Source organism: Diadema antillarum, unplaced genomic scaffold (genome assembly GCF_040938485.1).
Source record: "Diadema antillarum isolate AM-2024a unplaced genomic scaffold, OU_Dant_1.0 seq00001070_RagTag, whole genome shotgun sequence".
Taxonomy (NCBI): Eukaryota; Metazoa; Echinodermata; class Echinoidea; order Diadematoida; family Diadematidae; genus Diadema; species Diadema antillarum.
This window is the reverse complement of record NW_027271895.1, coordinates 230718-258101: the sequence shown is the minus strand read 5'-3', so window position 1 is coordinate 258101 and position 27384 is coordinate 230718. Positions and strand designations below refer to the sequence as shown.

Sequence of the window (27384 nt, the reverse complement as noted above, 5' to 3'; positions counted from 1 at the left end):
TGCACAGTAGTATTAAACACAATACAAAAAGCATTAAAACAATTGATTTCACTGCGCAAAATTATCGCAATTCTTACTGCACAATTTGAATTGTTATATTTCTTTGTTTTTAATGTGCTCATTCAACCATGAAATTACGTGAATTGTGTGTAAAAACTGTTCAACACACGAATTCAATCTCAATTGATAGAAATTACCATGAGAAACATGTCAAATCGGCCATTTTGGTAATTTTCACCCCGTGTTCACTCAACCGTGAAATTTTGTGCACAAGTCACATGGTACGATAAGAAGCACGTGAATTATACGTTGCATGCGTTTTTATCCCGGAAAATTGAAATTTGTTCCGATATCACCAAATCAAAGTTGCAAAATTGGGCTTGTGAACTTCAAAAAGTGACCATTTTGACTTTAAGTCATGCTCACTCAAGCGTGACTAAGTGATATCTACTGAATTTCACATGAAAGGTAGCCAAGAAATACAGCTTCATGATCCTGTATTCACATTTCCTCAGAGGTTCCCGATTCATAAATTACAGAGGTTTGTTTTAGGGGGAACTTACTTTTTGTTTAGTGTTTATATTTTACGTTGTTTGCGACAGACAAGAACTCCTTCTTGAATACTGGAATGGCATCCAGCGTCATACCTGTGCCCCTCCCATGAGTGCTAGGGTCCTCTTGGTCATGTTCGGCTGCCCTAAGGTTAGAGTTCTTGTGAATCATGTTCCGGCTGGGGTGAAGATCCCTCAAACTGCTGGAGAACAGAACAACTGAAGGGCTAGGCGGGCTGATTCTTGGTGACTGTCTAGTGCTCAATGGTAATCAATGGAGTGGGGCCCCTTAGGCGGTTGGCTGGCATACTTGTCACCTTCCGGCAGCTCCTGCATCCTGTCTCGCCTCCAGCCGTCTTGACTTCGTCTTGCCACTGGACCCGGCGTCTCAGAACGAGAGAGTGAGGCTGATCCTGCGCAAGTCTCCTTCACTTTAATCAAAGTTTAGCGCAAGTCATGACATCGCCAACTTGGCAACCTTCAAGTCCTGTGGCGATAGGGGAACGGTGTAGCAGCAGTTGCGGATATACACTGGGAGCTGTAGTCATAAACCTACACACAGGCGGCTCAGGACATGTGGTCGCTCGTCATAGATACATCGTAACAAAACTGACTTAAAATTTACGTCATAAATGCGTCGCTGAGAAGACGTGATTAATACGTCTCAAAACTGACGGAAATTAACATGATCAATACATTGCTAATATGACGTGATGAACAAGTGACAAAAGTGAAGTGAAATTTACATCATCAATATGTCGCTGTGAAATTCTCATCATAAATATGTCGCTAATATGACGTGATGAACATGTGACAAAAGTGACGTAAAGTTCACATCAAATTCACGTCATAAATAGATCGTAACAAAACTGACGTAAAATTTACGTCATAAATACGTTGTTGACAAGACGTGATAAATATGTCGCAAAACTGACCTGAAATTTACGTGATAAATACATTGCTAATATGACACGATGAACAATTGACAAAAGTGAAGTGAAATTTACATCATAAATATGTCGCTAACATGACGTGATGAACACATCAAAAAACTGACGTGAAATTTATGTCATAAATACGTCACTGATAAGACGTAATGAACACGTAACAAAACTGACGTGAAAATTACGTCATAAATGCATCGCTAATATCAACACTGACGTGAAATCAACGTCATGAATACATTGGCCATATGACGTGATGAACACGTCAAGTATCAAGAATGACGTGAAATTTACATCATAAATACGTCATTAATATGACGTGATAGATACGTCATAAAACTGACATGAAATATACATTATAAATGAATCGCTTATATGACATGATGAACACATAACAAATCTGACGTGAAATTTACATCATAAATACGTCGCTATCATGACATGATGAACACATAAAAAAAACTGACGTGAAAATTACGTCATAAATACATCGCTAATATGAAGTGATGAAAACAGAACAAAAGTGACGTGAAATTTACATCATAAATATGTTGTTAACATGACGTGATGAACACGTCGCAAAACTGACGTGAAATTTACGTCATAAATACATGTATATTGCTAATATGACGTGATGATATATCACAAAACGGACATGAAATTTATGTTATAAATACATAGGCCCTATGTTGCCAACATGACGTGATAAACACGTCACAAAAGTGACATGAAATTTACGTCATAAATACCTCGCAACCATGACGTGATGAACACGTCGCAAAACTGACGTGAAATTCTCGTTATAAATATGTTGCAAATATGATATGATGAACAACGTAACAAAACTTACGTGAAATTTACGTCATAAATACATCGCTAACATGACGTGATAAATACGTCGCAAAACTGATGTGAAATATACGTTATAAATGACAAAAAACTGACGTGAAATTAATGTCATAATACATCGCTAATATGACCTCCTATACACGTTACAAAACTGACGTAAAATTTACATCATCAGTAGGTCGCTAACAAGACGTGGTAAATACGTCGCTAATATGACTTGATGAAAACGGAACAAAAGTGATGTGAAATTTATATCATGAATATGTCGCTAACATGACGCGGTGAACACGTAGCAAAACTCATGTGAAAATTATGTCACAAATACATAGGCGCTACGTTGCGAACATGACGTGATAAACACGTCACAAAACTGACGTGAAATTCACGTCATAAATACGTCGCAACTATGACGTGATGACCACATAATAAAACTGACGTGAAATTCACGTCATGTATGTCACAAATATGACTTGATGAACACGTAATAAAACAGACGTGAAATTTATATCATTAATAGTCACTAATATGATGTGATAAATATGTCACAAAACTGACACGAAATATACGTTGTAAATGAATCGCTTATATGGCGTAAGGAACACGTAACAAAACTGATGTGAAATTTACATCATAAATACATCGCCAATATGACGTGATGAACACGTATCAAAAGTGATGTGAAATTTACGTCATAAATATGTCGCTAATATGGCGTCTGACGTGCCCGTGCGAGGACTTTGCGCCTTGGTTTCACAGAGTAGGGGAGTCTTTTCTCTAGCACTCTTCATCTTGTCTGACAAACGCTCCGTCAGACCGACTCCCTCATATATGTCGCGGCATTGCAAGAACCCGTCTGCTCCAAATCTCTCACATTGCACATAATTAAGGGTCAAATGATTCGGAGGGCCTCGCTTTGCATTTGGCGTGACCATAGACCTGCGTTCCAATTCTCTGTCACCGGAAGTGCGCTCCCAGTTCCATTTCGGTGCTGTGAACTTCCACTTTCCACTAGAGTGAGATACTCGATCTCCCGGTCCGCCGGCATGCAAAACCAAATATCGTTCACCGAAACGGCCTTCCCTATAATAGGCCCGACATTACGAGAACCCCTCCCCTCGTAGTGCTGTTTAAGCACGTGTTCCAATGGCAAAACAATTCAAAGAGGGCCGTTTCGGATTCGGACTTGGATCGCTGGGACTCGAAAGCACAGAAGAGTGCCGAAAAGGCGACAAAGGACACGAAATCGATTCAGGCCACATCACATACTAAGTCGAATATTGGGCACCATTACGGAAGCGGATTGGGCAGAAGAGAAGCTGGCGGGTAAGTGTAGTGTCCTCGAAAGAACAATGGAACTTTGCAACGTTAACTCCCTGAAGTTCCGGCGGGATAGACGGTCAACGTTCCGCTGGAAAGCCGACGGGGGGGGGGGGGGGGGGGGGGGGGGGGAGGGGGAGCAGGGTGCACGAAGAGGCGAATTCCTATCTGTTATATTCCAGCATAATCCCCGGAGTTCTGGCGGTCGAGGCTCCCAGATTTCCACTGGATTGCTAGCGACGGATCGGACCACGAGGATATAAACCTGTAATGTCTGTGTTCTCTTTTTGTTCTTGTTGTTCTTCCTCTCTGTGTGAGTGGGTGTGTGTATGTGTGTGTGTGCGCGCGCGTGTGCGTGTGCGTGCGTTGTGTGTAGATGCCTGTCAGTGGTCGTGTGGGAGCGTTGAAGTCGGATCGGGCACACCTTTACGCCACCGGAGTGGCCAGAAGACAAGCTGGCGCTTAAAGGACAAGTTCACCTTCATAGACATGTGGGTGGAGTGAATGCAGCAATATTAGTAGATCACATCAGTGAGAGTTTGAGGAAAATTGGACAATCCATTCAAAGGTTATGAATTTTTGAAGTTTCTGCTCAGTCACGGCTGGATGAAAAGACTAAGTAAGCTTGTGATGTCACATGAGTACAACGATATAAAGAAAGAATAAGGAAAATTCAACATATTTCCATTTTTCTCGCATAACAAAAGACCACTCGACTTCTCTCTTTCAGAAGGCAGGGGGAATGATATTACCCTTAACATACTTCAGTAGCAAGTTGAAGAAATGTGCACTTTATTCAAAAAAATAAAGTTTTGTGAAATTCTCTTTTTATTTTCCTTATATAGTTGTACGCATGTGACATCATACACTGTAGTAGTCTTCTCATCCAGCAGTGACTGCACAGACACTTAAAATATTCATAACTTTTGAACGGATTGTCCGATTTTCCTCAAACTTTCACTGATGAGTTCTGCTAATATTGCTGCATTCTCTCAATGTGATAAAGGTGGACTTGTCCTTTAAGTGTAGTGCCTCCGAAACTACAACGGCACTTCCACCGTTAGCTCTCACAGAGCTCCGGCGGGACAGGCGGTCAACGACTCGCTGAAAAGCCGACGGGATGGAACTGTTGCACACGCACACGTGCACACACACACACACACACATATACACCCACACGCTTACACACAGAGTAAAGAAGAGAAACAAGAACAAAAACAGAACAGAGACATTTATAGAGATTTATCTCCTCGTGCTCCGATTCGTCGCTAGCAATTCAGTGGAAATCTGGGAGCCTCGCCCGCCAGAACTCCGGGGATTAAGCTGGCAGATAACAGATAGGAGTTCGCCTCTTCGTGCACTCTGCTCCACCCCGTCCGCTTTTCAGCGGGACGTTGACCGTCTATCCCGGCGGAACTCCAGGGATTTAACGTTGCAAGCGTTCCATTGTTCTCTCGAGGAGACTACACTTAAGCGCCAGCTTCTCTTCTGGCCACTCCGCTTCCGTTATGGTGCCCGATATTCGACTTAATATGTGATGTGGCCTGAATCGATTTCGTCACCTTTGTTGAATTTTCGGCACTCTTCTGTTATTTTCAAGTTTGAGTGGTGCAATCTTGAATAAATAAAAACTGTTGATAACGAACATTTGAGCCAGGCCAATAGGGAATAAATGCCAAAAAGGGCCTATTTTTATATATAGTCGGAAAGATGTGTTTTTTTCAATAATGGAGGCATATCGCTTACAGATGTCGCTGTTATCCCCTATCGGCTGGTTTCGTATCGGTAATATACCACACATCTCTTGATAACAAATGTTTGACCCTGGCAAATTGGGCATAAATACCCGAAAGTGCCCATTTTTGGATAGACGAAAATATCGATATTCTGTGTTATTGAGTTAATATGTTTGTAAAAAAGCTGTTTTCCCCTATCGGCCAGGTTTATATAGGTATAATTGCCATTAAATCAATAATAACTGTTGCAAAACAAAGATTTGAGCTTGGCCAATAGAGGATAAATGCCCCAAAGGGCCTATTTTGGGATATATTCGGAAATATGTGCATTTTCCATAATAGAATCATATCGCTTATAGATGTCCGCTGTTATCCCCTATTGGCCAGTTTCATATTGGTATATTTGACATGATATTTCTATAAATAACCAAGATTTGACCATGGCCAATAGAGGATAAATGCCCGAAAGTGAGCAATTTGTGATATACATGAAATATGGATATTCTTTGTAATTCAGTTATATGTGTTTGTAGTAAAAGCTGTTTTCCCCTATTGGCCAGGTTTATATAGGTATAACTGCCATTAAATAAATGATAACTGTTGATAACGAATTTTTGAGCCTGGCCAATAAATGCCTAAAAGGGCTATTTTCGGATGTAGTCGGAGATATGTGAATTTTCCATAATAGAGGCATATCGCTTATAGATGTCGCTGTTATCCCCTATTGGCCAGTTTCATATTGGTATATTTGACATAGTATAACTCATATCTGTTGAAAACTAAGGTTTGACCGTGACCAATAGGGGATAAATGCCCCAAAGGGCCCATTTTGTGATATATATGAAAATATCGATATTCTTTGTAATTGAGTTATATGTCTTTGTAGAAAAAGCTGTTTTCCCCTTATTGGTCAGGTTTATATAGGTATAATTGTAATGAAATAAATAAAAACTGTTGATAACGAAGGTTTGAGCCTGGCCATAAGGGGATAAATGCCCCAAAGGGCCTATTTTGGGATATAGTCGGAAATATGTGCATTTTCCATAATAGAGGCATATCGCTTATAGATGTCGCTGTTATCCCCAATTGGCCAGTTTCATATTGGTATATTTGACATAGTATAACTCATATCTGTTGAAAACTAAGGTTTCACCGTGACCAATAGGGGATAAATGCCCCAAAGGGCCCATTTTGTGATATATATGAAAATATCGATATTCTTTGTGATTCAGTTATATGTCTTTGTAGAAAAAGCTGTTTTCCCCTTATTGGTCAGGTTTATATAGGTATAATTGTAATGAAATAAATAAAAACTGTTGATAACGAAGGTTTGAGCCTGGCCATAAGGGGATAAATGCCCAAAAGGGCCTATTTTTGGATATAGTCGGAAACATGTGTATTTTCTATAATAAAGGCATATCGCTTATAGATAAATTCATTATCAAGGGACTATTTTGGGATATAGTCGAAAATATGTGTATTCTTCATAATAGAGGCATATCGCTTATAGATATCGCTGTTATTCCCTATTGACCAGTTTCATATTGGTATATTTTACATAATTTAACTCATATCTATTAATAACCAAAATTTGACCCTGGTAAATAGGGGATAAATGCCCGAATGGGCCCATTTTTTGATATACATGAAAATATCGATATTCTTTGTAATTGAGTTATATGTGTGTTTGTAGAAAAAGCTTTGTTAACCTATTGGCCTGGTTAGTTTATGTATAATTGTTGAAAAATAACTCACATCTGTTGATAACGAAGGTTTGAGCCTGGGCAATAGGGGATAAATGCCCAAAAGGGCACATTCTGGGATATAGTCGGCAATATGTGTATTTTCCATAATAGAGGCAGATGTCGCTGTTATCCCCTATTGACCAGTTTCATATTGGTATGTTTGACATGCAACTTATGAATTTATACAGTAGGATCAACACGCCAGAAAAAAGTTAAACAACAATATAAAAAATGTAAGGAATTACATCAAACAGCATAAGATACATATAGTGGGTTATAGTATTCATTAGTGATAAGGATTAGAATAAATTATAGGGAACTTTTTCTTGTAATGAATTTCTTCAGCTTTCCTTTTGTTTGGTAATAGTACGTTCTGTGTGTTTTGTGTTCTCGATACTACTACTACTACATGTAATTCGGGGGCGTGTATCAGCTACAGCCTATGCCAACTCGGGTTTCATACACAAAGTTGCGCCTCGAAACCTGTCTATCTAACATGACTGTCTTTAGTTCATTAATACTATCAAGGTCTGCGTCCTTTCTTTAGTACACTGATGAAAGTGGCCCTACTTCTTCCTCTTTTTGCAATTCCCTGTTTGGGCTCCCAGAGTACGATGGAATTGGCAGATAGCTCAGGATGTCGCTCTCAGTTGATTTTTTTTTTTTTGGTACTATGTTGGTTGTTTGTTAACCATTCCGCAATTTGCATTCGCGTTTGCGTTCTCATAAAGAAATAATTTAAGCCATATTCGCAATTCCATTTATTTCGTCAACCTTGCAAGAAAAATTGACAATTTGTTGCAGTAGAACGATTCTGGTGTTTACATTAAATATGTGAATCAGATAATACATTTGCAACAACAACAAAAAAAGTTTTATTGCTTTTCTTCGTTAACCTTGAACAAGCATTTGAAGATTTGCACTAAAGAGTTTCTTGTACATATTAGTACAATAATATTGCGTACTTCATGGTTTTACTTTGAATATTGGTGTATTGAAGCAACTTTAACACTGTAGAGAAAAATTCTTGTAGCTTAATGGAGCATGTGATCTCAATGTCGTTGACATTGTCGAAAAGAGCGTCACTCTAGTTCACGCACAGATACCAACAGTTCTTACGGGTCACCAGATTATGGAAAGACGATTTCGGTAAATTTTAAGTGAATTGCATCATTATGTTCAATGAAGGAATGTTTTTGTGAGCAGAAAAAGCATTTGATTGCGTTGTACACGAAAATATTATACTCCGTTGTTTTATGTGGCAGATTGATGAAATCAAGTAATTTTACAATTATTTGCCCTTTAATACCATTAACCATTGAAAATGACGGATTTTGCATTTTACTTTACGATCCACGATCAGACAAAGTCACCTTTTGCACTTCCAATTTATTTCGCCAACAGTGCACAAGATTTTGACGATTTGATAGTCCGTGAATCTACAAGAATATCCTGTGCAGTGTTAAGATTGATTGAATTCACCAATAATCAACATAAAACAAGGAAGCAGACAATTTTACTGAAGTGTCTCCCTCTCGTAGAAATCTTCAAATGGTTGTTGAAAGGGTAAGTCAGCCAATTAAGTTTTGATTGCGAAGGGGTACGAGTCATTCGAATAAAGGAACTTAACTCCGAAACTCCGAAACTCCGAAAATGAGAACATATTCTAATGCAAGAAATTATCAATTTGAAATATATATTTTTCTTGCTGAAAGTGATAAGTGGAACTTGTGTCTAATGTACAATTAAGATTGGTATAGTATGTTACGTTTTCAATGCAAAGAATTACGAACAAGTCATTTGGAAGCAAGGAACTTCGAAATTCTGAATCATGCCTTCCAATGAAAACACCAAACTCGTTCCAATGTAACAAATCTTCCAGTCTTCATGGCTAGATTTAGCGAAATCATTTATCAAAAGTGATAAGTGGCATGTTTGAATTGTCGTGTCAAGTTGACGAAATCAAGGATTTTTTCTCAATCTGCACTTAACGAGACATTTCCTTGAAATTCGAAAAAAAATCTCATGTAATTGTAGCGATACGCGCGGGGAGGGCATTACCCAATTGCACTCCTGTGGGCTTTTTCTCACAGTTCCATAGTTGTGACTGTCATCACCAACATTGCCACACATATACTCAAACATAGGGAGATTTCAACTTCTGGTGTATAGTTCCAAGCTGACCTCCGCGGCTTTATTTACGTAACCAAAGTTACATATTCACCAGATCACAAGATATTTCAAACTTTGAAGACGAAACACTCGGACTGACTGATGATGAGCAGCAGCTCATCATCATTTTTAGACAGTTCTCTCCCCTACATACTGTACAGGTCTGTCCTCAGTGAGATCTAAAATCCAACTCCCCTTCCCATGCCCAAATAACTAACCTTCACAACTAAGGACAAAGGAACACAATTTTCCAAGTTAAACACAGACCCAATTAAAAGCTCATCCAAGGTGGCCAACTTAATTCCCTAACAAAACATTTTATACTGCTATTAAGTCCCTTAGCTGTGGATACAGAGAAGGCACAATACACAAAGAGCTATACCCCCTTCCCTGTTATCTACCACAGGTAATCCTTCCATAGTCCCAACTCAATTGCCCACCAAAATAAAACCCAAACAAAGTGCAGCTCAATTAACACAAACAACAATACCTGCACTTTAACTGCAATCTCCAGTTTCCTGTACTGGTTTACACCTAATAAAATTCCAACTAACAGCAAAGTCTAACACTATATTCCTCACAAAGTGTGAATTACTTCATAATCATTTTCGAAATATTGTGACGACCTTGCGAATTCTGCGATGTGACAGCTTTGTGCAGACTCGCCAAAATACCTAATTACCTGGTTAAGACGGGCTAAGTTGATTCCAAAATGGGTGCCGATTTTTTTTCCAATATGTACAGTTTGAAGGTTGAATTAACTAAATTCTTTTTCATTTATATCTAGACCTTCATCGAAATGTGTATGATAAGATTCTTGGTGTCATATGATAAAAGTCAATTTAGCTCTTTATTTTCCCTTTCATATAATATGCAAAAGGGAAAATTAAGAGCAGATTATATTTGTGAATCTCCTGGACCATTTTTGTGTTAAGTAATTCGAGGATTTGGCTGAAAATCGGCAAACTGGATTTGGGGTTTGATATCGTTTGTACGGGAGCCACACTACAGCCTTCATATTCAGGTATGTGTTTATGCGCTCATGAGCCTAGAGCTGTTCAGCGCGTAGAAGTCATACGCGTTTGTGTTCATGCGCTCAACTGTTGTACTTGAATGAGCTGTAGCTTTTTAAAATTTTTATGTACGTTTTGCACAACGCAGTGATGATAATGATCAGTATAATGGAACGAATGAGGTATATGTTTGTTGTGAGTCTAATACTGACTCTTTTGCCATGTATGTATTGTTGTACAGCTACATGCACTTTTAGTAGGTCTATACTACCAACTGTGAAAAATGATAAGAACATGTCTAGTACCGGTATCAGTGTAAAAGGCTACTAAAAAGCATGCATTTTGTATTATAAGAATGCAAGCTCTACTTTTCACATGTCACTGCTTACCAGTGGAGATGTTGAAATCAACCCAGGTCCGTCATTTAGTGTGTCAGCTACTAAAGATCATGCTGTAGATAACAATACAAGACGTGCACATAGTATTTCGGACCTTTTACAGCTGAACCCTTACAATGTTTACTCCACTAAACCTTCTTGTAAGTGCCTTAGGATTAATGAAGTGACATGGCAACGAATAACAGCACTACAGATTAACAGAGTGAAAAAGACTCGCAGAGGTAAAAGGTAAGACAAAATAGGGATCAAACTGTGAAGTTGTTACACGAAAGAAAATTTGTGAATTCTGATATTTCATGTATGAATTTGAAATTTGCTATGTTAAATGCCAGATCGCTGAAGAACAAAACCGCTGAATTTGTAGATTATATTCTTGATCATGAATTAGACATTGTTGCTATTTGTGAAACATGGCCTACGCCTAATGATGCTGCTCCGATTGGTCAATTGACACCACATGGCTTCACATTTAAGCACATTCCCAGAGTTGGCAAACGAGGAGGAGGAATAGCTGTGTTGTTTAAAAGTCAATTAGATGTCAGAATTGTAGATTCCCCAAATGTTACAACATTTGAAATGATTCAGATGACTCTGAATTATATGCAGAAGTCGTTGCATTTCATCGATGTATATCGTCCACCCAGTTCAGTACAGTTTCAGATTTTCTTGGATGAGTTTTCTAATGTTCTCGATAGACAGCTTCTCTACTCGTCTGACTTGTTAATTGCAGGTTAATTTGCAGATTTCAATATACCTGTGGACTCATCAACTTCGAATTCGAAGTTGTTCTCTGAATTATTATCAGCCTTTAATATGATTCAACGTATTAATGAGCCAACTCATAATCGAGGCCATGTATTAGATCTGCTTATAACTCATAAAGGTAACACTGTACAACTTTGTAATACCGGTGTTGTGGAAGGTATATCAGATCATTCAGCAATAAACGTTGTATCAAAAAAACATTTGTTGTGACACGGAATTTGAAATCTGATAACCCACAAGAGTTTGTTGCTGATACTCGTGTTTAGTCTCTTTTATCAGCTGAATCTATAAGTTAATAATGTTGATGATGAAGTGAATTTGTATAACACCTTACTCACTGCCACCCTTGATAAGTTGGCACCTGAGAAACGAATCAAGGTCACAATACACCCCAATACGGAATGGTATACCCCAGAAATAGCTCAAGCAAAACTGCTTCGTAGACAGTTAGAAAAGAAGTCAAGGTCCACAAAACTGGAGATTCACAAGCAGATGTATCATGCACAAAGGCGATGTGTAAATGCCTTGATTAAAGATGCTAAGTTACAATATCATTCAAAAAAGGTTACAGAGTGTGGGAAAGATACAAAGAAGTTGTACAAAGTTGCTAATGATTTACTTTACCGAAAACAGCGATCTACTTTGCCAGAACACCTCACTCATGGTGATCAAGTTGAGTTAGCCAATTGTTTTAATAAATATTTCCATTGATAAAATTGTGGCAATCCAACGGAGTTTCCCAACTCGTTGTGAACAGCCAAATGACATTGTATGTGAAGTCAAGTCAGAATTGAATGAGTTTCAGTCTGTCACTGTTAATGAGATAGAAAAGCTTATTAAGAACTCACCTAACAAATCATGTGAACTTGATCCAATCCCAACAGATTTGGTTAAGAAGTGTGGCAGAGTTTTAGCACCCGTTATCACAAGAATCATAAATGCTAGCCTGAGATTAGGTGTTGTTCCACAGGTGTGTAAAAAAGCAGTTATTCATCCAACTTTGAAAAAAGCAGGCTTAGATCAGGAGTGTCTAAAAAATTACCGCCCAATTTCAAATTTACCTTATTTAAGTAAATTGCTTGAAAAGGTTGTTTTCTCACAACTGACAATGTATCTGCAAGATAATGAATTGCTTGATTCATTTCAATCTGCGTACAAGCCTGGTCATAGTGTAGAAACACTGTTAGTCAAGTTATCAGATATTGTGTTCAGAGAATTAGATAGTGGTAACATCACTGCTCTTATCATGCTTGATATGAGCTCAGCTTTGACACAGTCGATCATTTAAAAATTATTCTTTGGGTTTTTATGGAGTTATAAGAACGATAAGATAAAACGTTCTTTGTTGTATAATGATTATGATGAGGGTGGTCTGAAAATGCCGCATCTGCAATCTTTTACCTCTGGTATGAAAATAACTTGGGTAAAGAGGTACCTTGATAAAGAAAATGAGAGTAAACACAAAGTTTTTCTTAGAATGTATGTAAAAACTATTGGGCGGTGATATAATCTTTAAAGGGGAAGGCTAGTAACTGATCAGTGGGAATCAGTGGAAATGCTGGGAGATGATTGTTCCAATCCTTATGGGATTCATTCAAGAGTCCATTGTATATCTATTGTTGTGTGAAAATGATTTGCTTCAGAATGGTCTCATATTCAAGTAATGTGCAGATTAATGCTCCGTCACTGACCAGGGACGCTAACCTGGAAGCATTAAACTGCACATTACTTGAATATGAGACCATTCTGAAGCAAATCATTTTCACACAACAATAGATATACAATGAACTCTTGAATGAATCCCATAAGGATTGGAACAATCATCTCCCAGCATTTCCACTGATTCCCACTGATCAGTTACTAGCCTTCCCCTTTAAATGGAATCTTTCACCTCGGCACCTTATTCTAAATGATAATATTGATATTTTTTGGTACGATGTTCTTTTTGCATGGTGTCATTACAAGTACTACAATCCAGATAAATTCAAGGAAATTGTTTCACAGCCATTATGGTTTAATTCCCATATTTTAGTTGATGGGCAGCCTATTTGTTCTAGAAATTTGTTTGAATCAAACATGACTTACGTAGGAGATATTATCAACCCTGATGGTTCCTTCATGAATTATGACCAAATATTACAGAAATTTAATCGACGGTCATTCTTGATTTATTTTTCAATAGTATTCCTCAAGAATGGAAATTCACCATAAAACAAAATATGGATTGTCAAAGTGTTGTATTACTTTCGAATCCTTGTGATCTTCTACTGAACAGTTTTCTTAAATCCAAAAGAGTTTCAAATTTTTGTTACTCATACTTTGTAAAGAATCATAAAACCACACTTTCAGAGACAGACCGTCAAGTAAAATGGGAAACTGATTTACTGTTGAACTTACAAGATTCTTTGTTATGGAAGTCTCGATTTTCTTTGATCTATAGATCATCGATAGAGAACAGAATTCGTAATTTTCAATTTAAGTTCGTACATAGAAAAATCGCTACTCAATATCATCTATGTAAAATAGGTATCAGTGATTCTGCAATTTGTAATTTCTGTGACTCTCATCCACAGACTTTAATACATTTATTTCTGAAATGTACCCATGTGTCATCCTTCTGGTATGAAGTATTTTTTTGGCTCAAAGCTAAAAATGTCCGCAATGTTATGTTCACAGATGAAGAAATCTGTTTTGGAACTTTGCATGTTGAAAAGGGACATTTCGTGAATACAATTATCTATTATGCAAAATATTTTATATTTTCTTGTAAAATCAAAAATATAATTCCAACTCTAAGTCCCTTTCTGTTTTCTATGAAGCATTTGGAAAATACAGAACTCATCATAGCTATGAAAAAGAATCGTCTAGATTTTCATGTGAGCAAATGGCAAGCTCTTATACCATAGTTTTCTATGTTATATGTTTTTATGCCTCCGCAACGAAGTGGCCGGAGGCATTACGTTTTCGGGTCGTCCGTCCGTCCGTCCGTCCGTCCGTCTGTCCGTCTGTCCGTCCGTACGTCCGTACGTCCGTCCGTACGTCCGTCCGTCCCGTTTTGTTTTTGTCGATATCTCAAGAACCATGTGGTGGTTTTACATCAAACTTGGTATGAGGGTATATCCTTGGGGGATAATACTTTGTGTGGATTTTAGGGTCACAGGGTCAAAGGTCAAAGGTCACAGGTTTATTTTGTGAAATTTTTTTTGAAATTTCATGTTTTTCTCCATATCTCGCAAATGGTTCAAGGTATCTTCAGGGAACTTAGTATATATGGTTGTACCGAAGGGCAGTGATTATCTAGGGAAGTTGGGGTCATGGGTCAAAGGTCAGGGGGTCAAAGGTCAAGGTCAACTCCTCAAAATATCACTACTTTCCTTAAAATGCAATAGGCTGAAGGTTTTTTTTTTAAAAACTTGATGTATGGCATGTATTACCCAATATATATTTTTGGGGAAGTTTCTTGCCAAAAGGTCAAAGGTCAAAAGGTCAAGCGTGAAAGTGCTAAATTGCACTTTTTCCTCCATATCTCGAAAGTAACTCAAGGTATCATCATGAAACTTACATATTTATGCATGTTCAACCTAACAGTGATTCTCTTTGGAACTGTGAGGTCAAAGGTCAAAGGCTAGGTTTAGATAATGCTATTTTCCCATTTGATACTGAAATTATACTTTTTCTCAATACCTTGAAAATTACTCAATGCATAAACTGATTAAAGGGTCAAAAGTCAAGTAAAAATCATAAGTTCCCCAAATACCTGCACTCTGACATTTTAATCATTCATCCAATTGAACCTAGTTCTAGGAAAGTGAACATTCAGCACATTTGTGTCAAACCTGTCATTTTAATATTTTGCCAAGTGTTTGAAACTGTCATCACACATTGTCAAGACATTGTACTATAGACCTATTAGGAGAACCATGCATTATGGCGGAGGCATATCAGTAGCCGTAGCGATATTTCTAGTTTCAATATTGTACTATTCATTATTTTGCATATATTTCGTATATGAAGCAGCATGTGAATTGGGAAATTAAAGTTCCAAAAAAAAAAAGACCTGAAAATCTGGCTTACATCCAACGGCCTTAAACTAAATGATGATAAATCTGAGTTTCTGTTATTGGGATCAAAGCATATGTTAAGCAAAGTTGACTATCAGTCATGTCATGTCAACATCGGTAGCATTTGCATTACTCCGTCGAAAACAGCCCGTAATTTAGGTGTCATATTTGACCAGGAAATGTCATTTCGAAGTCATGTAAGTCATATTCAGCGGAATGTTCGATATCAGTTGCGTAATTTAAATTTCATAAGGAAATATTTGTCTAAATCTGCAGCTGAGATACTTATTCATGCTTTGATTTCTTCTCGGTTGGATTTTTCGAATTCATTGTGTAATTTTTCAACAACAAAAAAATGTCACAAAACTTCAACGGCTGCCAAATTCTGCTGCCCGATTGTTAACTTTTACTAATAAGTTTGATTCCATGTTTATTTTCAAGATTCTGTTATTAGTACATCATTCAGTTCATTCTTTTTCCCAAATATACATAAGTAATTCTGTTCAAAAATACAATCCAACACGAAGGCTACGTTCATCATCAGATGCATTCTTACTCCAAACACCCAGAGTAAAACATGGGTATGGTGATCGTGTTTTTTCCGTTATGGGACCAAAATTGTGGAATCAGTTACCTCTTCAGTTAAGGGAACTGTTATCTACAGAGTCATTCAAATCTAAACTTAAAACTTATCTGTTCCTTTCATACTGAGGACTGTAATTGCTGTATGTCATTAATATTGGATCAATATTGTATTTTTAATTGGTATATGTTGTATTCTTTATTTGGTGTACATGTTTTTTGTTTACCATTTTCTTATTTGTTGAAATGTTTGAATATGTATATGCATGTAAATATATGATATCTTTTCATTTTTGAAGCGCCATGAGCACTGAAAAGTGGACCTGTGCGCTATACAAGTAGCCACTATTATCATTATTATTATTATTAATCTGTATGAACTACATTTTGATATGTGATTGTTTTTTTAGTAGAGGTGAACCAGATGCTGTTTGAGGGCCAAATGAGATTTTAGGGCCGAATTAAGCGAATTATAATTCGCTTAATTCGGCCCTGAAATCTCATTTGGCCCTCAAACAGCAATTAAATGTATGGCCAGAGACGAGTGATTTCGTCAACACCATAAAATCGTTTACAGATATCTAAGTTGAAAACCACAAAACTTCTCACTTCTGTGGAATAAAAACATCTTAAATGGAATATATATACAATGGTAACAGAATCCGGTATTTTCCCGAAGCTCCACGGGCACTGAAAAGTGGATCTGTGCGCTATACAAGTAGCCACTATTATCAATATTATTTTGGCGAATACTCCTGAATTCCAAAGTCAGGCACAATTTCACGAATCGCTTATTTCTGTTTTGCAGTGAAAGCCTATTTTGCATTTACCATTTTGACGCGTCAATTCGGGCGATTTCGGGAAATTGAAATTTTCTCATGGAAATTTTTTGTTTTAATCATGTCTTTATTGATAACAATTAAAGTTTTTTAATGGAAAAAACATAATCCGATTAATTTGAAATAAGAGCCGTTGAAAGCGGTTCGTATTTTTTTTCAGCAGATTCGGTAAAACACTTGATTTCCATTTGAAAAATATTGAACTTTAAGAATTTGCCAATCCTAATCCCCCTCGACTGGCAGGACCAGGCTAGTTAGCAGCCACTGCGATTCGGAAGGCTACGGCAAACCACCGTCTTAAATTGCTATGAGAATCAATGATGCAATATGAATACATGTACTGATGCTATTCGAGACATCGTACTCAGGAGCGCTGAGTCGTCAACAGCACGAGACTCCCTCGACCATCATCATGCTACCATGCAGCTAAAATCGGAAAAAAAGAATAGGCACATGAGATCACTGTATCAGGGCAGGAAAACTTGCAAACGTTGTTCTGGAGATGAGGAGATTGAAGCTGGATGTTCTGGGAATGTCAGAGGTGCGCTGGCCGCAAGCGGGGAAAATAAAGGTGGACGGGTACACCATGGTCTACTCGGGAAACAGAAAGGCACATATAAATGGAGTCGGGATGTTGATGTCAAACGAGATTGCGTCTGCAATGGCCGGATTCTACGCCGTTTCAGAAAGGGTGATCGTCTTGAAAGTGAACTCCAAGCCATTCAACTGTAATATCATCCAGCTTTATGCACCTACCAGCGCGTGTACAGAAGATGAAATCGAAGAATTCTACGAAAGTGTCGAGGAGGCATATTGAATTGTAGGTACGAATTCGTAGGTACGAACTGAAATCCCGTGGTGAATGGTGTTCGCCCCCCCCCCCCCCCAAAAAAAAAAAAAAAAATAGTCTGTGTGTCACAGCAACCAAGAGCAGTCACATAAAGAGTAACAGCAAAAACAAAATCACAACCTGGTCCTAGCACACTGAAAAGGGAAACGCAACTCCTTTCTCCGTTTTCACCGACATTGTGATTGGTGAAGTTGTTGAAATTCGAGGATTTCATCTAAAACTATTTTCTTAGTTCATCTCAGTTTCAGTCGGAGAAGAAAAAGGTTTTCAGTAGATGGAAATATCGCATAATTACGGTCGGAAGTCTCCACAAACTTGTCGTTTCGCAGCAGAGCACGTCGCTACAAAGAGCTACACCCCATGATTGTGCCTGCTGGATAGTTTGATGAGGTGCGTAGCATATCGTAGCCAAGGTATAGTCTTCTTCTTCTAGACGCTGAAAAATACCGAACCGCTACCACTGATTTATGTGTCGAAATAAAGTGGCCGTTGGGGGCGGTCTTCAATATCCCGTCGCGATCGTTGCAAATGGAAAATGGAAAAACGAATATCGAACCGATATCCTGTTTTCCATTTCCTATTTTTTGAAATGTTCAGAAAATAGGATTTTGAGTCATTTTTTGACATTTCTTTATAATTGAAAGCGAAAAACAGAATTTAAGAGCAAATCCATTATCCTGTGTTCCATTTTCAGTTGAAAATAGGATATTGAGATTTTATTCATTTTCCCGTTGAAATAGCAGACGGGCGACGGGATTTCCACGCAATATTCGATTTTCCGTCACCAGTTGTCGACTGGTCACTGAAAGGTACTTTAATACCCTGATTCAAATCCATTATCCTGTGTTCCATTTTCAGTTGAAAATAGGATATTGAGATTTTATTCATTTTCCCGTTGAAATAGCAGACGGGCGACGGGATTTCCACGCAATATTCGATTTTCCGTCACCAGTTGTCGACTGGTCACTGAATGGTACTTTAATACCCTGATTATATCGGCAGTGCAAGCCAGGTGAACTAAATATCGTCATGGGGGATATGAACGGCAAAGTTGGACATGGTAGAGATGGAACCACGTTCGAGCACGATGTGTTGGGTCCCTATGGGCTGGGAGAGAGGAACGAACGTGGTGAGCGATGGATTCAGTGGTGTATGGTACATCAACAAGTGATTAAGAACACTTGGTTCAAACAGCCGAAACACCGCCTATACACATGGTGCGTCCAGGAGATGGAGTGCGTAACCAAATAGATTATATCAGAATCAACCATCGTTTTCATAGCTGGATTACAGCAACGAAGACATACCCTGGGGCAGACTGCGGGAGTGATCATGTTCCAGTGATTTGCAATCTACGGTTAAAGATCAACCGGCCTGCGAAGAGAAATCCATCTCGAAAGCCAAGACGTCGATTTGATCTATTTAAGAACGGACCAGGCGGTAGCTGATCAATAGAAAGCGTGTGGGAGAACTGCTTATGAGTCGACATCAGATGAGGCTGAGATATTGAACATGAGGCTGACAGAAGCTTTGGTACAAGCAGCGGAAGAGGTAATACCTGAGCAGCCGAGACAGGCAAAGCAGAAATGGATGACTGTCGATATCCTTCAACTAATGGATCAGAGAAGAAAAGCAAAAAACCATGATGCTGTGTTGTACAAACAGCTGGACTGGGAAGTGCGATACGAGTGCCGAAAGGCAAAGGAGGAATTTTTGAACGCACAATGTGATCACATCCAGAAACTGGAAGAAGAGAAGAAGTACAACGACATGCACAGCTCCATCCAGAAAGTGACTGGAAAGCGGAAAAAGTCAGCTGCCGGCGGTTGCCTGCGAGATAACAGCGATGAAATTTTGATGGAAAAAAACGGCAATATCAGACAGATGGAGAGAGTACATAGGCCAATTATTCGCTGACAATAGAGGTCCGCAGCCTACATATATGGGGATGACAATGCAGGAGAACGTCGGATGCTGGAATTCACCAAAGATGAGGTCAGAAATGCGATATGGAAGAGCGCTTCCGGGAAGGTTGCAGGACCGGATGGTATACTGGTAGAGATGCTACAAGCATCAGAAGACGAAATCCTTGACACGGTCACAGAGATGATGAACGCAGTATATCGGGAAGGACATATACCAGACGACTGGTGTAGATCAATCTTCATTGCTCTACCGAAGAAAGCAGGAACTACCAAATGTGAGGAACACCGAACCATCAGTTTGATGAGCTATCTAACCAAGATTCTTGTTCGTTTGCTAATAAACCGGATAAGAGGTCGAACATGCAATGAGATTTCACAGCAGCAATATGGATTTGTTCCAGACAGAGGAACACGGAATGCGATCTTCGTCATTCGCCGCTTGGCAGAAAGAGCTATAGAGAAGCAGCAACATCTGTATGTATGCTTTATCGACTACACGAAGGCGTTTGATAAGGCTAAACATGAAGAATTGTTCAAGACACTGGACAAGCTAGACACTGATGACGAAGATAAAAGGTTGTTGGCAGACCTGTACTGGAGGCAATCAGCTGCAGTACAGCATGATGGAGAAGTCGGTGACTGGCAGGATATTGAGCGAGGTGTGCGACAAGGATGTGTTGGTTCGCCATACATGTTCAACTTATACACAGAGTCAATTAGCGACAATTGGACGAATAACCTGGCTTTGCAATCGGAGGCAGTCAACTCACAAACATGAGGTACGCCGATGACACGGTGATTCTAGCTGACAGTGCAGAGAAGTTGCAGGGATTGATGGATGTTGTCTCCAGAGCAAGCGAGGAAAAGGGGCTATCGATTAACATCGCGAAATCAGTAACCATGGTCTTCAGCAAAACTGAGCAGCCACCTCGATGTTCGACAATGATAAATGGACAAGAGCTGAAGCAGGTGTCATCTTTCAATTACCTCGGTAGCCTGCTGACTTCAGACAGCCGCTCAGAACAAGAAATCAAGCGTAGAATTGGCATTGGAAAGACAGCGTTTCAGAACTTGCGCAGGGTGATCACGAACCGCAAATTGTCCATCGCCACAAGAAAACGGTTCTTGAAGACATACATATGGTCAACTATGACATACGGTGCCGAGACATAGACAGTTAATAAGCCGATGAGACATAGAATAGAAAGTTTCGAGATGTGGCGCTACAGGCGAATGTTGACAATATCATGGACGGAAAGAAAATCAAACACAGAAGTACTAGAAATGGTGTCGGCTGAACGTGAGCTGCTCTCGACCATCAGAAAACGCCAGATGCAGTTTTTGGGCCATGTCGTGAGGAAGAGGCAAACTGAACATCTAGTCCTGTCTGGATTTGTGAATGGGAAGAGATCACGTGAACGACAGCGACTCACTTTCCTTTCTGCAATGGCTGGATTAGTCGGCGAGAGAGGATCTACATTGCTGCATTCGTGCGACGATAGAGGGAGATGGCGGAAACATACTGCATCAGTGATCGCCAACGGGCAGTGACGTCCATGGCAGAACAGAGAGAGAGAAAAGATGTCTCTTTGTGAAGACTTAACAGGGTACTGAATTTCGTCTTCAATAATGTCTGAAATTAGATTTATTTCATTCAGGAATTCGAGCTTAAAGAATCTGTTTTCATTTTCTATAGTTACAATACGCAAAAGGAATTAGTTGTGCATTACTTTGAGGTAGTTAGGAATAAGGATCAAGATCAGCAAATTCAACCTTCATATTGTTTTTTTCTGGAAATGGAATCATATTGGCATTCAGATTGAAAATAACTTCATTTATCCATTAACTCAACTTGGACGAATCTGCAGTAACAGGTTTTATTTGTAATGTGGTCATGTACAAAATTTTGAATAAATGAATGCATGAGTTTCTATAGCGGTGTAATGTTCTGAAATTATGCTACACTAACTGAAATTGATGGAGTAGTATCATTATAAGAAAATGTATATCAAGAGAAATGCGCTTTGGATTAGAGGGCTATTTTTTCCCCCTTTCACAGGGTGTTTTATTTATACACATATTCAGAAATCGACATTTACAAATAATTTTCCAATACAAAACAGAATGAGAATTGAATGATAATTCAATCATCGACTACAAGTGACCTACTGCACTTATACATATAATAACAGAATTTAACTATTTTTACAGCATATAATTAATATTCTTTTTTCATTGGCAGACACAACCGTAAAGACACTTTTGATATTTTATAATTTTGATTAAATGTTCAAAAACACTTAATGAATAAAGCCCAGTTTTTCACAAAGTTCTTTTCTCTAAAATTGACTTATACAATTTTCCATCTCAAAATAACATTTTATTTCAGATATTATGTGTTCGAATGATGGAACTTTTTTTGAATTTCGCGGAGAGAATTTTTCTTCTTACATCATACAGTGTTATTGAAACCATAAAGTCCAAATATCTTATGTGGTTTGTAAATATTTGTTTATCTATCTTGAAAAGTAACTATCGCTCAAACTTATGCCATATAATATTTGAATAAGGATATAAACAAAATATATGCATTATGGTTTCCTCACTATCATTACAAAACGTACACTTTTTATCTATTACAAAATCAAATTTTAAAAGGTCATCTTTCATGTATAATATTCTATTCAGAATCTTAAATTGGAACCACCTCATTTTAATGTCAATAGTTGATTGAAAAGGAATGAAACAGCATAAAGACCATGTTTCATCATCAATATCCAACATACTACTCCACTTTACGAAGCTGTTACAATGTTTTGACGTGTGTCTTAAAAACGTTTGATAAATATCAGAACAACCTTTCTTTTGTTTTACAGTTAAACTATGAGGAATAAAAGATTCTGTCATCTTCGACATACATTTTTTTTTGCAAATGATTGAATAGAAGTACACAATCCACCGTGCTGAAAGAAAGTTAGTTTGTATACCAAACTTCTTCTGAAATTCAAAATATGAAAGAAATTTTCCATAATTATCTGACATATCATTTATAAAAACGTACACCTTTCTCACACCAAAACGTAAAATATACAGTATTATTATTCATTTTAATCAAAGGATTATTCCAAAGAGGCTGACTTGCTAAATTATTATTTCTATTAATTTGTAAAAATTTTGAAAAAGCCAGAAGTACCTCTTTCCAAAAATCATTAAGCATTACATTGGCAATTTTTTTGTGTAGTATTGATGATCCCATGAATAAATTAAATTATGAGGGCTAAAATGCATCAGAAGTTTTGAAATAAAAGGTGACAAAAAAAAAGGAGTGCAGTGGAGACGATATCGAATCGAGGGTGACAAAAGGAGGTAACGGTTACGAAATCTAATCAGCAGACAATATGCATAACTCTCTCTCTGTTCTGCCATGGACGTCACTGCCCGTTGGCGATCACTGATGCAGTATGTTTCCGCCATCTCCCTCTATCGTCGCACGAATGCAGCAATGTAGATCCTCTCTTGCCGACTAATCCAGCCATTGCAGAAAGGAAAGTGAGTCGCTGTCGTCCACGTGATCTCTTCCCATTCACAAATCCAGACAGGACTATATGTTCAGTTTGCCTCTTCCTCACGACATGGCCCAAAAACTGCATCTGGCGTTTCCTGATGGTCGAGAGCAGCTCACGTTCAGCCGACACCATTTCTAGTACTTCTGTGTTTGATTTTCTTTCCGTCCATGATATTGTCAACATTCGCCTGTAGCACCACATCTCGAAACTTTCTATTCTGTGTCTCATCGGCTTATTAACTGTCCATGTCTCGGCGCCGTATGTCATAGCTGACCATATGTATGTCTTCAAGAACCGTTCCCTTGTGGCGATGGACAATTTGCGGTTCGTCATCACCTTGTGCATGTTCTGAAACGCTGTCTTTCCAATGCCAATTCTACGCTTGATTTCTTGTTCTGAGCGGCTATCTGAAGTCAGCAGGCTACCGAGGTAATTGAAAGATGACACCTGCTTCAGCTCTTGTCCATTTATCATTATCGAACATCGAGGTGGCTGCGCAGTTTTGCTGAAAACCATGGTTACTGATTTCGCGATGTTAATCGATAGCCCCTTTTCCTCGCTAACATAACTAGTACATCAAAATGTCTAGGATATGCATGCTTTCTCAACAAGCCATATTAAGAGTTTTTTTCTCCCTGGGACATGTGCTTTTTATCTGAGGGCTCAAATACATCAGACAGTGGTAAAATAACGGGTAACGAAAAAGGCGGCGACGGTGATGAAATCTATTCAGCCAACAATATTCATAGCTAGTACATCAAATTGTCCTGGATGTGCATACTTCTCAATTATAGCCATGTCAAGAAATTTTCTCCCACGGACCTGTGCTTTGCATTCGAGGGCTCACTCAAATACATCAGACAGTTATTAAATTAACGGGTTACGAAAAAGGCGGCAAGGGTGATGAAATCGAATGAGCTCACGATTTGCCTGTCTAATACATCAAATCTTTATACCACTTTGTTTATACTTGAATCCCTCTGAATGTGCTTCATGGAAAATTTTTCTTTTAGGTGACATTTGCTTTGGGTAAGAGGTACCGAACACATAAGACAGTTGTACATGAGAGAGTGACGAAGAAATGTGGTAACGGTGACGAAATCAAATCTGTCCACAATAGGGTGACGAAAAAGGCGTCACGGGTGACGAAATCGAATTAGCCCACGATTTGCTTAGCTAATACATCAAATCTTTATACCACTTTGTTTATACTTAAATCCCTCCCAATGTGCTTCATGGAAAATTTTTCTTTAGGTGACATTTGCTTTGGGTAAGAGGTACCAAACACATTAGACAGTTGTAAACGAGAGAGTGACGAACAAATGTGGTAACGGTGACGAATCAAATCTGTCTACAATATGGCGACGAAAAAAAAAGGCAACAAATCGATTTAGCCCATAATATGCTTAGGCTAATATATGAAATTGGTTTACCACCCACTTTCTTTCCAGTTGCACGAGTCGTCCCAATCTGCATTGTACAGGTTTTCTTTCAAGTGATGAAAAGGCGACAAAGGTGATGAAATCTACTCAACCCACAATATGCATAGCTAGTACATCAGATTGTCATACAAGTGCATGGTTCTTAGTAAGCCATATTAAGAGTTTTTCCTCCCAGGGACATGTGCATTTCAGAGCTAAAATTCATCAGTCAGTTTTTAAATAATATGCTTAGGCTATTACATTAAATTGATTTACCACCTACTTTGTTTACGGTTCCATACGTCGTCTCAAAGTACTTTACAAAGACTTTTCTTCAAGCGACATATGCCTCTTGCTCTTGATTAGAGGAGTCAAAATGAAGGGTGACGAAAAACGACGGCAAAGGTGACGAAATTTTAGCCAACAATATGGACACCTTTAATATCTTTCTTTGATTTAATATGCCTTGTCTGCCTTGGACTACTTAACATAACAATGTCGGAATTTCGGAGATTGGGTATTTGTTCCATGTTCATCGTGTCCCTACCGGCAACCAGGAACAGCCTGGTGGTAGTTTCGCTGCCCAGAGAGCAGTAGATGACAGGTTCGAGTCCCACTTGTTCCTTTTTTCCCGACATGTTTGTTAATTTCCTGATGAGCAGTTGCGATCTTAACAAATTTGATTTGTAAAGGGAGATAAAGTGAAGAAACTTGCACCTGAACCTCCACCCCTCTGAATAATATCTTTCTTTCATTTAATATGGATACCTCGTACATTAAATTGTAGAACGCTTTTCCTAGAAGTGCATGCTTCTCAATAAGCAATATTAAGAGGGTTTTTTTTTCCAAGGGACATGTGCTTTGCCTTAAAGGCTTCAGAACAAAATCGTTATGCATTAGAGGGCTCAAATGCTTTGAAGGGTGACGAAACCGAATCAGGTTTCAAAATCTGTGCTTAGAAAATCCACGATGTACGATGTTTTTCCTAGAAGTAGAAGTGCATATTCCTCTATAAGCCATATATGTGCTGTACATATGGCAACGGTGACGAAATCAAACCAACCCACGATAGATAGGGTGACGGTAAAAAGGCATTAACAGTGACGCAATCGTTTTAGAGCACTATATGCTTCGGCTAGTAAATCAAATTAATTTACTACTTTTGGATTCGTCTCAATGTGCTTTGTGAATAATTTTCAAGTGACGTGCTCTGAATTAGAGTGTTCAAAATGAAGGGTGACGAAAAAACAAAACAAAAACGGCAGCGGTGACGAAATCTATTCAGCCAACATAGCCCGTACATCAAAACGCTTTTCCTAAAAGTGCACGCTTCTCAATAAGCCACATGAAGAGGTCTTCTCCAAGGAACATGTGGTTTGCATTTGTTGTGGATTACAGAGCTCATATCGATCAGATAGTTTTAGATAGAGAGTGACAGAAAAAGGCGAGAACTGTGACGAAATCGATTTTGGCCTGACGATATGCTTAGCTGATATATCAACATTGATTGCATACATCTCAATGTGCTTTATGAAGATTTTTCTTTGGGTCATATAATATTAAGCTTTGAATCGGAGTTCTCATATGTATGTAAGTAAAGGGTGAGGTGCCAAAATCTATTCAGCCTGCCATATGCCTATTTTACACATAAATTTGCTACACCACTTAAATCAGAGTTGTATGTTTCTTTACCAAGAACTCTTTGTCAAAGAGACTTGTGGTGCTAATAAGAAGGCTAAAATACATCAGTTGTAAATAAAAGGTGACAAAGGAGGCTTCGAAGGTGACAATCGATTTTGACCACGATATGCTTAGCTAGCTAATACACAAAATTGATATAGCACTTTGTGTACAGCTGTATGTGTCTCGTGTTTTTTGAAGTATGTTTCTTAGAGCGACATGTCCTTGGAATATAGGGCTCAAATGCATCAGACAGTTGTGAATAAAGGGTGACGAAAAATGGCGGCGCTGGCGACGAAATCGAATCAGTATACAATGTAGTTAGCCAGTGATATGTTAAATAGTACATCATATCGTTATGCTATTTTGTTTAGGGTTGAAAGCTATATCAAGAAGTCTTTTCCAAAAAGACTGTTTTGGATTAAATGCCTTAAACACATTGGACAGTACACAAAGGATGACGAAAAAAGGCGGCAACGGTGACGAAACCGATTCAGTCCACGATATACTTAGCTCATACATCAACTTGTCATACCTCTTTGTTTATAGTTGCATGCATCTTAATGTGCCCTATCAAGAATTTCTCTCCAAGTGACATGTGCTTTGGATAAAGAGGGCTCAAATACTACTAACACGTCATTCTCCTATGTCATAGATTGATGAAATCAAGTAATTTTACCACTATTCAGGTCGTTTGTAGAGGATTTGTGGATTTTCCATTAGGTGTTCATTTTCAGGCAAAGAAATTATTTCGTCAACCTTGTCCAAGAATATTGACGATTTATTATATTAGAACGTGAATCAGCCAATATCGGAGTTTTTCCTCCAAAATAAGGCGTCTTACTACTTTGCTTAGAGTGGAATGCTTCTTAATATGCAATGTGCTTTGCAATTGTGGGTCCAAATACATAATAGTTGAACATAAAGGGTGATCGGCAACGGCGACGAAATCTGTCAGCCCACGATATGC

General features: G+C 38.5%; 3 protein-coding genes across 3 annotated transcripts; all 3 read left to right on the top strand.

The window, feature by feature from the left end:
• The first annotated feature begins 815 nt into the window (after positions 1-815).
• On the top strand, positions 816-17273 carry LOC139743341 (uncharacterized). The gene is made up of 5 exons (XM_071653831.1): positions 816-952; positions 12805-12973; positions 13348-13646; positions 13724-14110; positions 17216-17273. Exons 1-5 carry the CDS (start codon positions 816-818, stop codon positions 17271-17273), a joined length of 1050 nt encoding a protein of 349 aa, XP_071509932.1.
• A 201-nt stretch (positions 17274-17474) lies between these two features.
• LOC139743340 (craniofacial development protein 2-like) lies at positions 17475-17789 on the top strand. Its single transcript, XM_071653830.1, has one exon. It carries the CDS (start codon positions 17475-17477, stop codon positions 17787-17789), a length of 315 nt encoding a protein of 104 aa, XP_071509931.1.
• Positions 17790-20521: 2732 nt separating this feature from the next.
• LOC139743339 (uncharacterized) lies at positions 20522-20920 on the top strand. Its single transcript, XM_071653829.1, has one exon. It carries the CDS (start codon positions 20522-20524, stop codon positions 20918-20920), a length of 399 nt encoding a protein of 132 aa, XP_071509930.1.
• The last annotated feature ends 6464 nt before the right edge of the window (positions 20921-27384 follow it).

Excerpts from the sequence above, each read along its gene's own strand:
- LOC139743340 (XM_071653830.1), top strand. The coding sequence starts at position 17,475 with ATGAGGAGATTGAAGCTGGATGTTCTGGGAATGTCAGAGGTGCGCTGG.
- LOC139743339 (XM_071653829.1), top strand. The coding sequence starts at position 20,522 with ATGAGGTACGCCGATGACACGGTGATTCTAGCTGACAGTGCAGAGAAG.
- LOC139743341 (XM_071653831.1), top strand. The coding sequence starts at position 816 with ATGGTAATCAATGGAGTGGGGCCCCTTAGGCGGTTGGCTGGCATACTT. Across the intron at positions 953-12,804 it reads CGGCGTCTCAGAACGAGAGA|TTATAAGAACGATAAGATAA; the intron begins GTGAGGCTGATC and ends GTTTTTATGGAG. Across the intron at positions 13,647-13,723 it reads TTACAGAAATTTAATCGACG|TGTTGTATTACTTTCGAATC; the intron begins GTCATTCTTGAT and ends GGATTGTCAAAG.